At 52.5% G+C, this 13,229-nt stretch overlaps 1 protein-coding gene across 1 annotated transcript in view; it reads left to right on the top strand.

Annotated features, from left to right (window-relative positions):
• The first annotated feature begins 93 nt into the window (after nt 1–93).
• Nucleotides 94–13,229, top strand: part of itpr1b (inositol 1,4,5-trisphosphate receptor, type 1b) — a 31,781-nt gene continuing 18,645 nt past the window's right edge. The window contains 33 exon segments of the mRNA XM_052074969.1: nt 94–309; nt 1,826–1,940; nt 2,391–2,461; nt 2,793–2,908; nt 3,670–3,756; nt 3,876–4,034; nt 4,681–4,779; nt 4,952–5,035; nt 5,113–5,259; nt 5,396–5,500; nt 5,641–5,685; nt 5,765–5,794; nt 6,349–6,503; nt 6,657–6,756; nt 6,831–6,991; nt 7,111–7,252; nt 7,317–7,475; nt 7,559–7,731; nt 8,601–8,720; nt 8,795–8,986; nt 9,405–9,656; nt 9,731–9,872; nt 10,137–10,296; nt 10,299–10,549; nt 10,619–10,742; nt 11,132–11,207; nt 11,275–11,440; nt 11,534–11,701; nt 11,836–11,895; nt 11,973–12,110; nt 12,345–12,470; nt 12,536–12,736; nt 12,840–13,091. Coding sequence (XP_051930929.1) covers nt 1,849–1,940; nt 2,391–2,461; nt 2,793–2,908; nt 3,670–3,756; nt 3,876–4,034; nt 4,681–4,779; nt 4,952–5,035; nt 5,113–5,259; nt 5,396–5,500; nt 5,641–5,685; nt 5,765–5,794; nt 6,349–6,503; nt 6,657–6,756; nt 6,831–6,991; nt 7,111–7,252; nt 7,317–7,475; nt 7,559–7,731; nt 8,601–8,720; nt 8,795–8,986; nt 9,405–9,656; nt 9,731–9,872; nt 10,137–10,296; nt 10,299–10,549; nt 10,619–10,742; nt 11,132–11,207; nt 11,275–11,440; nt 11,534–11,701; nt 11,836–11,895; nt 11,973–12,110; nt 12,345–12,470; nt 12,536–12,736; nt 12,840–13,091 — 4,353 coding nt within the window. The 5' untranslated portion in view covers nt 94–309; nt 1,826–1,848.

Here is a 13,229-nt window from a genome sequence, read left to right on the forward strand (position 1 = left end):
GAGGACTTGAACGGCGGCACGGTCTGGAGGCGGCGTGAAAGAACGACATTTCCCAGGGGGCAGCGCGGCAGGCGGGCGGGTGGGCGCTCTCAATAGGCGGGAAAGGGCGGGCCGACGGAGACATGTGGAGGAGTGAAAGCCGATTGTCGCTCGCTCGTCAGAAGAACGTTGGCTCTCGCTCTCTCCCCACCTGGACTCCCACCACCATGGGGACTTAACCGAGGCTAGTACGGAGGAACTGATCCCGCGCTGACCTCATTCGCGTCCGTTTCCGTGGCTCCTTTGCCGCCCGAACTTCATTTTGGCCAGGTAGCGATGCGTCCTTTCGGTCCAATGTTTGAGCTTGCGGCATCCTCGTGAAGGGAAAAGCCCACGCGCGAATTGTCATCTTGGACTGCTGTTTTTGTTCTCTTTCTCTCTCTTTTAATCGCGCTTCCTGCGGCTACACGAAAGCCGCGGGGGTGGGGAGATCAATGTCATTCCTCTTGAATTGGACCTTGTCCGTACCGGAGCCGCTCGAGTCGCGGCGTGCGTAGCGCATCGCGTCAACCGGCAAATGTCGAAAGTTGCATCGTGAATGTGAGAGTTTGAGCGCTGTCACTTGGCGTACCGCTGATGGTCGTGTCCACGTTTGAGCTCGCTTCCATTCCCAATGCGATGCAAACATAGAGCTCACGACGTGTGCCTGCGGTGACTCGAGTTTGGGCAAAGTCACCAATTTGCGATAGCACGTGTTCGCGGTTCGCATCCAGAATATTCTGAACCCAAGACCATCTATGAATCGGCGATGATTGGCATGTATTATTTACGCTTGAAGAATCAGATCGGATCCAATCCACGCGCCGCATAAAAATTCCGCCTTTATGACGACAACAACGCTAATTTCATGAATGCGTAGCTCAAATGAATATTCGGGGATGGGGGTGATTTCTCCCAGAATATGGCCAAACATGTTGGCAAACGGCTTACATACCAAACACGTTGAAAGGACCTCTGCATCGACAATGGACACACAGACAGACGCCAGATGACTGCAAGATGTTCCACATGTCAAGTCAAGTCAAGTCAAGTCAACAGTATTTATAGAGCACTTTCAAACAGCCATCGCTGCATACAAAGTGCTGTACATGGAGCGATTTAACATATACAATAAACAGTAAGACGAATCAGTAATAAGTAATAAGTAATAAGGCGGTAGAAAGCACCAAGCAGTAAAACCAATAGCAAATCTAAGTCATGCTGAGTCAAACGCCAAAGAATACAAGTGAGTTTTGAGGAGGGATTTAAAGATGGGCAGCGAGGAGGCTTGCCGAATGTTCAGTGGGAGGTCATTCCAGAGAGATGGACCAGCAACAGAAAAGGCTCGATCCCCTCTGAGCCTCAGTTTAGTTCTTGGTACGTCTAGCAAAGACTGGTCCACAGACCTGAGGCGCCGGGCAGGGGTGTAGGGGCGTATGAGCTCAGAGAGGTAAGGTGGCGCGAGATTATTCAGAGATTTGAAAACAAAGAGGAGGATCTTAAAAATAATTCTAAAATGAATGGGGAGCCAGTGAAGGGATGCCAAAGTAGGAGTTATATGCTCCCTCTTACGAGTACCAGTCAAGAGGCGAGCAGCGGCATTCTGTACCAGCTGAAGGCGCTTGATGGAGGACTGGCTGACTCCAAAGTACAGGGCGTTGCAGTAATCGAGCCGGGATGTGACAAAGGCATGAATTACTGTCTCAAAGTGTTCATGTGAGAGGAAAGGTTTTATTTTGGCCAGCTGTCTAAGGTGAAAGAAGCTGGATTTAACATGTGAGCACGTCCTTTTGGTGCTCATTTTCAGGAGCTGTCGAGCGTGAAGGGGCCATGTCAGACAAGATGTCCAGTTTCCTCCATATTGGGGACATTTGTTCCCTCTATGCGGAGGGCTCCACCAGCGGCTTCATCAGCACCTTAGGGTAAGCGTGCCACGCCTGCAAAAGTTACCGGCAGGTCGGCAACTCCAGTTGACTTGACTTTCATACCTCATGACTTGGTTCTCTTGACAACTGCTCGGGTCGCTGTGACACGGCGATGGAGGCGACGGGCGGGTTTTATTGTTTGCGCCCGCCCCCCCTACATTGACACAAAATGGCATCGTGTCCAGTGTACACGAAAGTGTGTCTTGGTTCGGTGAAACTGAAAGATTGCCCCTTTGATGGTAAACGTCCGTACGATGACGCCGCAAAGGCTTCGGAACTGCGCGGATGCAGAGCTGATTCGGGGATGCGAGCCCCATGCAAAGCGCGCGACGGCAAGTCAAACCGCGACTTCTGAAGACAAAAGACCATCAATGGCTCACACGAAACCCTGCGGCCGTCCCTTTTCTCACTGGCTTGTCCTCACGAGGGTGGCAACTTGTTCCTTAGGCTGGTGGATGACCGCTGCGTGGTACAACCTGACACGGGTGACCTGAACAACCCACCCAAGAAATTCAGAGGTAAGCCGAGCAAACACTGTCTGTAATGAGTCTGCAGCTCGTGCAAGGTTTTTCTTGTTTTTTTTGGGGGGGGGGGTAAATAACTTGCAATTGTCCTTCCTCCAACATGCCAGTCAAAGTACAAATTGAAAGGCGTTTTTCAAAAGCTCTCTCAGTCACTCGCTTTAGTTTCATCCGTCATTTTGTCCAATATTTTCCACCTCCTCAACAAAAGGCTCCCCGTCGAGCTCACATTTCGATGAGGATCCCGCGAGGTGCCTTGAAACAGCCGCACTCCTCCGCCCTCCCTCCACTAATGCGGGTTTTGTCTTCTTTCGGCCTCTGTCCCCAGATTGCCTTTTCAAACTGTGTCCCATGAACAGATACTCGGCGCAGAAACAATTCTGGAAGGCGGCAAAACCCGGAGGCAACAGCACCACCGACGCCGTTCTCCTCACCAAACTGCACGTAAGGCCCCCGATCGGCACGCGGATGAAGAGCTCGAACGGCTCGCCGGCGGCACGCGGCTGGCTGCCTCGCTATGCGCATATCCACTTTGTTGCGCGCAGCTTTGCGCTCAAATCGGATGGCGCGTCGACGTTTTTCCAAACGGTTGCGCGTTCCTTCCTGTGTTTTTTTTTTTCTGTTCAAAGCTCACCTGTCATGTCGCTCGCCGAGGTCATCGACAATCTGAGAAACGTTTGACGGTTTGCGTGCGAGGCTAAACGGTGTACTTGAAATCACCATTGTGTAACAAATTCAGTGCAAAATGGCCGCTCTGGCCAACCGGCCGTGATCTTCACACCTTGCGCTCAAGACCATTTGGAATTTTCAAAGAGCCTCCAGCAAATCTCCTCAGGTTCGCCCCATCCACAAAACCATCATTAGGCGGACCGGCAGTTGTGCTCTCGCGCTGAAGCTCCTCACATAAGCTCAACGGGTCGAAGGACGAGGTTTCCCTTTGGTCTCTTATTTTCACATTGCACTCAAATTGTGTTCATATTGCGAAAGCCATCCAATCATGCGCCTCTCTTGACGGTTCTCGTCTGAGTGACTGATTGGAACCACGCGCATTTTCCACCACAACTGGCGCGGGGCTATTTTTACACTTGCGCCGTGAGGTCTGCGGTCGAGTTTGAAGTAGCCGTCGTGGTCAACATTTTGCTCCAAAGTACTCCAATTGGGTGTGTGTGTGTGTGTAAAATTGTTGCCGTTTCTCTTTGTGGAAGCACGCGGCCGACTTGGAAAAGAAGCAGAATGAGTCGGAGAATCGCAAGTTGCTCGGATCAGTCATCCAATATGGAAATGTCATTCAGGTACGTTCAGCAAATCTGAGAGCTACGAATGTTCTCGCTGTCCGCTTGGCGTCATTGATGGGAGGGAATGTCCCGTTGCTATTCACGGGCATCTTCTTCTTCTTCTTCTTCCTCCTAAGCTGCTGCATTTGAAAAGCAATAAGTACCTGACGGTGAACAAGCGTTTACCCGCACTGCTGGAAAAGAATGCCATGAGGGTGACACTGGACTCTGCAGGAAATGAGGGCTCCTGGTTCTACATCCAACCTTTCTACAAATTGCGCTCCCTGGGAGACAGTGTGGGTAGATTGGGCTGTGGGATTCGGTCGCCGTCATCTCTGACGCCCGCGATTGCCGCTTCAGTTCGAACGCGCAAAGTTGACCGGCGACTGCGCTTGAAATCGCAATGAGTGCCCCATATGACTTTCCCAGTGAAATCCATCCCTAAGGGCGAAGGCAAAATGAGACATTTCATCTTTGCATTTGTTTTCTAAATATCTCCAAATGAAAATCACGGAAATGGCAACTTCTCTTAGTCCTTTGTTGACCACTTCCTGGTGTCACTTCCAGCCAAAAGGTACCGGAAATCAATTGTCGCCGCATCTCCAAATACGGATGGCGTATTGGTCATATTTGGCTGGCGGTATATTTTCATAGCTTTCTCATAAAATGTGCAACAAAATAGAACGACCGCTGCTGTAAGAAGTCGAAATTGTGCTCTTCTTCCGGGAACTCTTCTTTTGTAAATTCATACATGACGCGGCGCCCTCCGGTGTTCACATCGGCATTATTCACCCGACATCTCGATTCCATCCGCGAGCCCTTTTTTCCTCATGAAGGTGACGGGCGCGCCCGAGCCTATCCCGGCAGTCTATGGCAAAATTGCTCATATTGCAGCCGTGCGGTTCCATTTCACATCCAATTTTTTCCACTGCGCTCCCGAAGGTGGTGATCGGCGATAAAGTTGTCCTTAACCCCGTGAACACAGGGCAGCCTCTTCACGCCAGCAGTCACCAGCTCGTCGACAATCCGGGCTGCAATGAGGTACGGTTGCACGTCCATTCAAATATTGTTTGGAAGGTGCGCTCCGTGGGAAAAGGATGAGCTCATCTCATGTACTGTATGTGTATAGACATGGATATATGTAATATAGGTCGACTGTTTGTGTGTATTTTCAGCGATGGCCTCTGACCTTTGGTTCTCATCTTTCATCTAGGTTAACTCTGTCAATTGCAACACCAACTGGAAGGTTGTCTTATTCATGAAATGGAGTGACAACAAGGAAAGCATCCTCAAAGGGGTCGGTACTTGACTTTGGCTCTTTGGGTGCGATGCGCGGCAGCGCTCGGCCCGTCTGAAATCCATTTGCGCTGGCAGGGGGATGTTGTTCGCTTGTTCCACGCGGAGCAGGAAAAGTTCCTCACGTGTGACGACCACCGAAAGAAGCAATACGTGTTCCTGAGAACGACGGGCCGCCAATCCGCCACATCTGCCACCAGCAGCAAGGCGCTCTGGGAAGTAGAGGCGAGTCGCTTCTTTTTCGGTCTTGCGAGTTGCGCCGAGTCTAATCTGTTGTTGCTGACGCTGCTTTTCGTTGCTTTCGAGATGGCGAGCGAGCGTAAAAGTCTTGTGACGCGCTCTTGCGTTTCGGCCGTTGCAGGTGGTCCACCACGACCCGTGTCGCGGAGGGGCGGGCTACTGGAACAGCCTGTTCAGGTTCAAACATTTGGCTACCGGTTGCTATTTGGCTGCAGAGGTGGGAGAGGTGTGCGCCATCACCTTTTATCTCTTACGCTCCTAATTGCTTCCCATGTGACAACGTACCGTATTTCTCTTGTATAATGAACCCGCACGTTTATGGAAGTAAATCCCATTCCCCAAAGTCATCCAAAGTTATTTGCGCAGGGGAACCCTGACTCGGAGGCGGAGAGCGTGGAGCCGCGATCTGCAGTAAGTCGCTTTGAAGATTCCACTATTGCTCTTTGATGTGGTCATTCATACATGGGGGATTCTTTGCTTTCTGCTCTAGGTGGTGGACTTCACACCCTTTAATTTCCAGGTAGCGCATGAATCCATTCCAGAAACGGGACATAAATAATCCTGGATTGTCCCCAAAATATCGCCCGTCCTTATAATTCATTCATCATCGCACCCCAAAACACGTCACACCTTCAAAATGGTCACCTTGTACTTGTTCATCAGGCTCAATTTAGTGCCGATTCGTGTGTTACCGGAAATGTCCGCTAGTGGGCAGGCTTTCATTAGACTGCAATCACCCAGGGTCGCGGCTCTTGCGCGCAGGCGTGTTCCTCAGCATTAGGAGACATAGACAGACGATGAAAGATCGTGTACTGCACAGGTGTCGAACTCTGGTCCCGGAGGGCCGCCGTCCCGCATGTGTTTCCAAGTGTGATCAGATCATCGGCAAGCGCTGCGCAAGCCTGACATTGAACCTGTAGATTGGAATCAGGTGTGTTGCAACAGGGACGCTTGGAAAACATGGAGGACGGCGGCCCTCCGGGACCTGACTTTGACACCCCTGATGTACTGTAATTGCTCCATGATTGTGGCTGGTGGTTTTTGTTGCGTTGTACGCTTTTTTTTTTAAACCAGCTGGATGCAGATAATGAAGCTCTACTTGGCCGTCTACGGGCCCCTCAAGAGAAAATCATGCACACCCTGGTCCCAGTCCCGGATGGCATGGACATCTCGTCCATCTTTGAATTAGACCCCACCACCTTGAGGGGCGGAGACTCGATGGTGCCCAGGTACCAAACAAACACTTGAGAAGAAACATCGGTCACTTTGTGAATCCACCGGTTGCCCCCCCCGCCCTTTCGGATCAATTCCGGCGGCATTCATTTGCTTTGGAATGAAACGTCATTCCTCCGTGGCTTCATTTCTTTCTTTTTTTTTTGAAGGAGTTCCTACGTGCGGCTAAAACACTTGTGCACCAACACGTGGGTTCACAGCACCAACATCCCCATCGACAAAGAGGAGGAAAAGCCGGTGATGTTAAGGGTGAGTTCAATCCAAAGCGCCTCCTTTATCAGCGGGACAAACGTCGCGACGTTCAACTCATTGCGCGTTTTCAGATCGGAACGTCGGCAGTGAAAGAAGACAAGGAGGCTTTTGCCATTGTGCCGGTGCCGCCGGCGGAGGTGCGGGATTTAGACTTTGCCAACGACGCAAGTAAAGTGTTGGCGTCCATTGCGGGCAAACTGGAAAAGGGCACCATCACGCAGAATGAAAGGAGGTCACCGCCGCCGCTGGTTTTTCACCTCCTTTCTTATTTGGGGGGTTTTGGAAGCTACTTTTGGATGTGCCCGCGATGGTACGCTTGTTTCGCGACGTGGCCGTCCATTCTCTCTCCAGGTTTGTGACCAAGCTCCTGGAAGATCTGGTCTTCTTTGTGGTGGACATCCCAAACAGCGGCCAGGATGTTTTGGAGATCATGGTCAACAAACCGAACCGAGAAAGACAGAAACTCACGAGAGAGCAGAATATCCTGAAGCAGGTTTGTAAAAATGCTGTCCGCAGCTCAGACTGCCACGCTTGACTGTTAAAATTTTTTTTTTTAGATCTTCAAACTCCTTCAAGCGCCGTTCACGGACAGCGGCGACGGTCCCATGCTGCGTCTGGAGGAGCTGGGTGATCAACGGCACGCGCCTTTTCGTCACATTTGTCGGTTGTGTTACAGAGTGCTGCGCCACTCTCAGCAGGACTACAGAAAGAACCAGGTGGGGGCGGGGGGGGACACCGGCGCTTCGCTCCGACCCAATGGCTGCTGAACATCCTCTCCTCTTTGTCTCCTTTTGCGCAGGAATACATCGCCAAGCAATTTCGCTTCATGCAGAAACAAATCGGCTACGACGTGCTGGCGGAAGACACCATAACGGCTCTACTGCACAACAACCGCAAGTTGTTGGAGAAACACATCACCGCTGCGGAGATCGACACGTTTGTCACTCTTGTGAGGAAGAGTCGGGAGCCAAGGTAAAAAGTAAAAAAAAAAAGTCCAATCAATGGCGGAAGGGTTCTTGCTGCGATTGTGAAACGGCAGAAATTGGAACACGGTTACACGTTTGAAGACGGCAGCGTGCGCTGTTTTGGATCAACATTTAAGACCACAAATTGCGTTTTTGCTGGAACAGATTGCCATCGTTTCCCCTGTTCTCAAATAGCCTGCGCGCGCTAAAGTGAGTTTTGACTTTTGCGAACAAATGACGCCGCTTGTCGACGACCGGCGTGAAGGGGTCGCTTTTCAAATGAAGCGGAAGTTTTGATTTGACGGCCCCCGTGGCAATTGGGTGTCGAGGTAACGTTTCAATCTGGAAGCGTTTGCTTAAGATGGTCCTGAAGAAACTTTGGATTTGCTGACTTTGACAGTAAAGGAGAAGAAAATGCTCAAATGTGGCTTCTTTGTCTTTTTGTGTGTGTTCATTGAGCATCCGTGCGTGTGTGCAGTTTTCTTTTTTCTTTTTTTTTTTTTCTCACCATGCAGTTGGCTATCCATCGCACCTCGGACATGAAATCTTTCCCTTTCTGTCTCTCAATCCCAATAATAAAAATCATGCGAATACTACTTTTGTCGGCACCGGCCGTTTTTTACCCTCGGGAGTCATCTCGAGTTTGACAACTTGCATTGTGCCAAGTGAAGCTTCCCCTTTGTCAAGAGCACTTTGAAACTGTCATGCCGATCCTCCGTTGAGTTGGTCCACAATGCTGCTGCTCGCTTCTTGACTGGTACTTGGAAGAGGGAGCGCAGAACTTCAGAACTTCTACTCTGGCCCCCATTCACTGTTCAGTTTGTGGGACTGTAGTGTTTGTCAAGATCTTTTTTTTTTGTTGTGGCACGTCCGTAGGTTTTTGGACTACCTGTCGGACCTTTGCGTGTCCATGAACAAATCCATCCCCGTGACGCAGGAGCTCATCTGCAACGCCGTGCTGGATCCGACCAACGGCGACATCCTCATCGAAACCAGGTTAAGCCTCGTCGCGTCGGCTCGCCCGCCGCTTCTCGTCTGAGCGACTCCAAAGCCCGCGTCTCCTTGATCAGGTTGGTTTTGTCGAGGTTCGAGGTCGACGTCGGAACAAACGGCGATCATCCGCCGGAGGCCGAAGATGAAGAGGAGGTGTGGCTGTTCTGGAAGGACAATTTCAAGCACGTACGAAGTAAGAGCGTGCGAGAGTTGGCCCAGGATGCAAAGGAGGGTCAGAAGGAGGACGACGAGGTGGTGGCCTATTACAGGTCAGATGGCTTTCAACCTACGCTTTGCTCTGAAATCATCCACGGCATGTGAAATGTGGCTGGCATAAACCGGGAAAGAAACGCGTCAGGGTTTGCGAGAAAGCGTCCGTAAAGTGCACTTGGGTCGTATTCTGGGAATGCCCGCAATGCGAGAATCGCTCGCCGAGGTCATGCCGCAGCTCCTCGGTGGGCTGGAGACTCTCGGACTCTCGATCGGGCCGCCGCGTCGGGCTTATTTGCGCAATGTCACCATCGACTTGGGAGTTCCCTCCCAACTCTTGCTTGTGCGCTAAGCGTCAGTAGGAAATGGGATGAAGACGGGGTCACCTTTCGTCACGGTTGAACGCGCAACATACTTTTCCTGGCCAGCACGAAGGAGACAAAAGCGCAAAGGTCAATCGGCGTCCTTTGTCGGCAGGTGCCAGCTCAACCTTTTTGCCCGGATGTGTTTGGACCGTCAGTACTTGGCCATCAATAAGATCTCGGGGCAGCTGGACGTGGATTTGATCCTTCGCTGCATGTCCGATGAGGAGCTGCCCTACGACTTGCGGGCCTCCTTCTGTCGCCTCATGCTGCACATGCACGTGGACCGGGATCCGCAGGAGCAGGTCACGCCCGTCAAATACGCCCGCCTGTGGTCCGAGATCCCCTCCCAAATCGCCATCGACGAGTGGGTATAGCGCCGTGGCTCGGGCCCGTGCCTTTGGCGCCTGACTTTGACTTTTTTTGACTTTGTCCCACCAGCTACGATCACGATGGCACCAGCGGAGACGAGATCAAGGAGCGCTTTAGCCTCACCATGGAATTTGTGGAAAACTACCTGAGAGAGGTGGTGTCGCAAAACGTCGCCTTCTCGGACCAGGAGAAGAACAAGCTCACCTTTGAGGTATTCCTTTTGACCCGCATCAAGCGGCAAAATTAGCGTCGGCTAGATTTTCTTCCCCGTTGTCACCATGCTTCTTTCCCATTGATTGGATACCGCCGGGAAGGCCGTTTTGATGTCGGCGCCTACGGCCGAAACCTCGTGCCATCGTATCGGCACGGCCGGCGAGAAAGAAACCAAATCTGCCAATCTCTTTCACGTCTGGTGTCTGCGGCCCCCGGTTTTCCGACGCGCCCGGTGGTCAATTTCTCTTTTTTTTTTCCGCAGGTGGTGAATCTGGCGAGGAACCTGATCTACTTTGGCTTCTACAACTTCAGCGACCTGTTAAGGCTGACCAAGATCCTGCTGAACATTTTAGACTGCGTCCACGTCAGCAGCGCGTACGCCGCGGACAAGATTGAGAAAGAAGAGCGCAACAAAGGTTGGCAGACGGACCGGACTCTTCTCTCGCGCCGTGGCGCCGCATTGAGGCTTGCGCTTCCTTAGCCGGCAGCAACGTGATGAAGTCCATCCACGGAGTCGGGGAACTCATGACCCAGGTGGTGCTGCGAGGAGGCGCTCTGCTGCACGGCGCGCCCACCCATCAGCCAGAGGGCGACGCGGTTCAAGCTCGAGCGCAGCCCGAGAGGGAAGACATCATGGTCATGGACACCAAGCTTAAAGTCATCGAAATTCTCCAGGTGCCACCGCCGCCCGCCGCCGCCGGCAACTCGCGCTGCGCTTTTACTCTGGCCTTTCTCCTGCCTCAGTTTATCCTAAACGTGCGACTGGACTACAGGATTTCCTGCCTCCTGTGTATTTTCAAACGAGAGTTTGACGAAAACAATCAGCAATGGGAAAACGCCGCCGGCCAGAACGGCAATCGGATGGCAGGTACGTCGGGGCGGGGCGCGCTCAAAACGGCGACCGATGTGTGCGAGCGCGCCGCGGACGAGGCGGTGTCGGGCCGCAGGATTTGACGTCTGCCGGCGCGCTATTCGGTGGGACCGTTTCTGCCGCATCCGCCGTCTTGCGGTCGCGCCGGTTGAGCATCGCACGGAAAGAAAGAACCCGACGGCAAAGTCCAAGAAGAAAAATGAAATTATCGGGGGACATTTTGCAATATTTCGGTCCTGATTGCGATTGGCATGAACGAGCAACGCGTGCGACTGCAAGCCAGCGTGCGACGGGGGCGTGACTGCGGTGAAGCTGTGCTGCGGTCGGCCTCGTACGAGTGCTTCCTTCAACATTGTCAAATCTTTTTTTGTTTTTTTTTTTGAAAGAAAACAATGTGAACCCTTTAGGAAACCTTGACTTTGAAAATCTTGAAGAGCAGGCAGAAGGAATATTTGGAGGAAGGTAATTGCGGAACCGTCTCGCCATGTGAGCACGAAGGCGGCGACCTTATTTTGCTTGGGCCGTTTAGTGAAGAGAACACGCCGCTGGACCTGGACGACCACGGCGGCCGTACCTTCCTAAGAGTGCTTCTGCACCTGACCATGCACGACTACCCCCCTCTGGTGTCCGGCGCGCTTCACCTGCTCTTCCGACACTTTAGCCAGAGGCAGGAAGTTCTCATGGCTTTCAAACAGGTAGGTAGCTAGGTTGGTAGGTGGGGCTTACCCCCTGCTGTTTCTCTTTGCTGTTGTTTTTTTTTTCATTCATCCATCCAAACTCTACTCCAGGTCCAGCTCCTTGTGACCAGGCAGGATGTGGATAACTACAAGCAGATCAAATCGGACCTGGACCAACTGCGCTCCATTGTGGAGAAGTCGGAGCTGTGGGTTTACAAAAGACAAGGAGAAGATGGGATGGACGCAGAGGGAGCCTCCGAGTCGGACAACAAAAAGAAGGTAAGCGTTTGTCACACAGTTTGTCGGCCGCCTCGCCTTCATCTCCCTTTTCTTGACCGCGTCTGCACTTTGAAGAAAGGATGGAGTTTCTATGAGCACTTTGGCACACCCGCCGCCTCGGTTGATTTTTGCAGGGGGATTCGCTTGGTTCTGACAAGAGCGGCGCAGAAAGCAACTACAGGCTTGCGAAAGAGGTCCGCAGTCGTCCTCGCTCGCGTACGGCGCCGCGACCTTTGCCGCTGACGCTTTGTCTCGCCCACGTTTGATCCAGATTCTCCTGCGTCTCAGCGTGCTTTGCGTCCAGGAGGGCAGCTCGGGGAAGAAGAGTAAGAAAGAGCAGCAGAGGCTGTTGAGGAACATGGGAGCCCACTGCGTGGTGCTGGAGCTTCTCCAGATCCCCTATGAAAAGGTGTTTGGGGGAACCTGCGCCGCCGCCACTCCAGTTTCTTTTGAAACGTCGGCCACACGGCTTTCTTTTGAGTGCACGCCTTTTGAACAAAAAGGACCGGACCTGGATGCGGATGATCTCATCTCGTGCCACTCGTTGAGCGAATGCAGTCGATTCCATTCAACGAGGCGGTCCTTTTCGGACGTTTCTCGGAGCAAAAAGGAGATTGTGTTTTTTGTGCGTTTTCTGCGACAGGGCGAGGACGTTCGCATGCAGGAAATTATGAAAGTGGCTCACGAGTTTCTGCAGAATTTCTGTGCGGGGAACCAGCAAAACCAAATTCTCCTTCACAAGCATCTCCACCTCTTTCTCAACACGGGGGTGAGCTTTGAACGGGCGGCCTTTTGCCGGCGCTTTTGCCCGAGCCCCCTTTTCCGCCCTTTCAGATTCTCGAGGCCGTCACCATGCGGCGCATTTTCATGGATAACTTCCAGCTCTGCAGCGAGATCAACGAGCGGGTGGTCCAACACTTTGTGCACTGCGCCGAGACGCACGGGCGCCATGTCCAGTACCTCAAGTTTCTTCAAACCATCGTGAAGGCTGAGAATAAGTTCATCAAAAAGTGTCAAGACATTGTCATGGCTGAGGTTTGCGGGGATGGGGGGGGGCCCATGTGTGAGCTTTTTTGAGCATTGGAGTTGTTTGTTTTGCTTCTTGGCTGATTGCCCTCAACCGTCCGGCCTTTGACAGCTCGTCAACTCCGGAGAGGATGTGCTGGTCTTCTACAACGATCGCGCGTCCTTCCAAGCACTCGTTCAAATGATGCGCTCGGAGCGGGAGCGGATGGACCCGAACAGCCAGTTAATGTACCACATCCAGCTGGTGGAGCTGCTGGCCGTCTGCACCGAGGGCAAAAACGTCTACACTGAGATCAAGTGCAATTCCCTGCTGCCCCTGGACGACATCGTGCGCGTGGTCACCCACCAAGACTGCGTTCCCGAGGTGGGGAAGCTTCTTTGTCGCTCTCGCGAGCAGTCCCGCGCCGCGGCTGTGTTGGAAACGCCTTCCGATAGAAGCGCAAAGATCGTCGAGGGAAGGGCTCGCTCGGGTTCCCGAATGAAACGAGGTTCCGTGTCGCCT

This window comes from Hippocampus zosterae, chromosome 9, assembly GCF_025434085.1.
Source record: "Hippocampus zosterae strain Florida chromosome 9, ASM2543408v3, whole genome shotgun sequence".
NCBI classification, from domain to species: domain Eukaryota; kingdom Metazoa; phylum Chordata; class Actinopteri; order Syngnathiformes; family Syngnathidae; genus Hippocampus; species Hippocampus zosterae.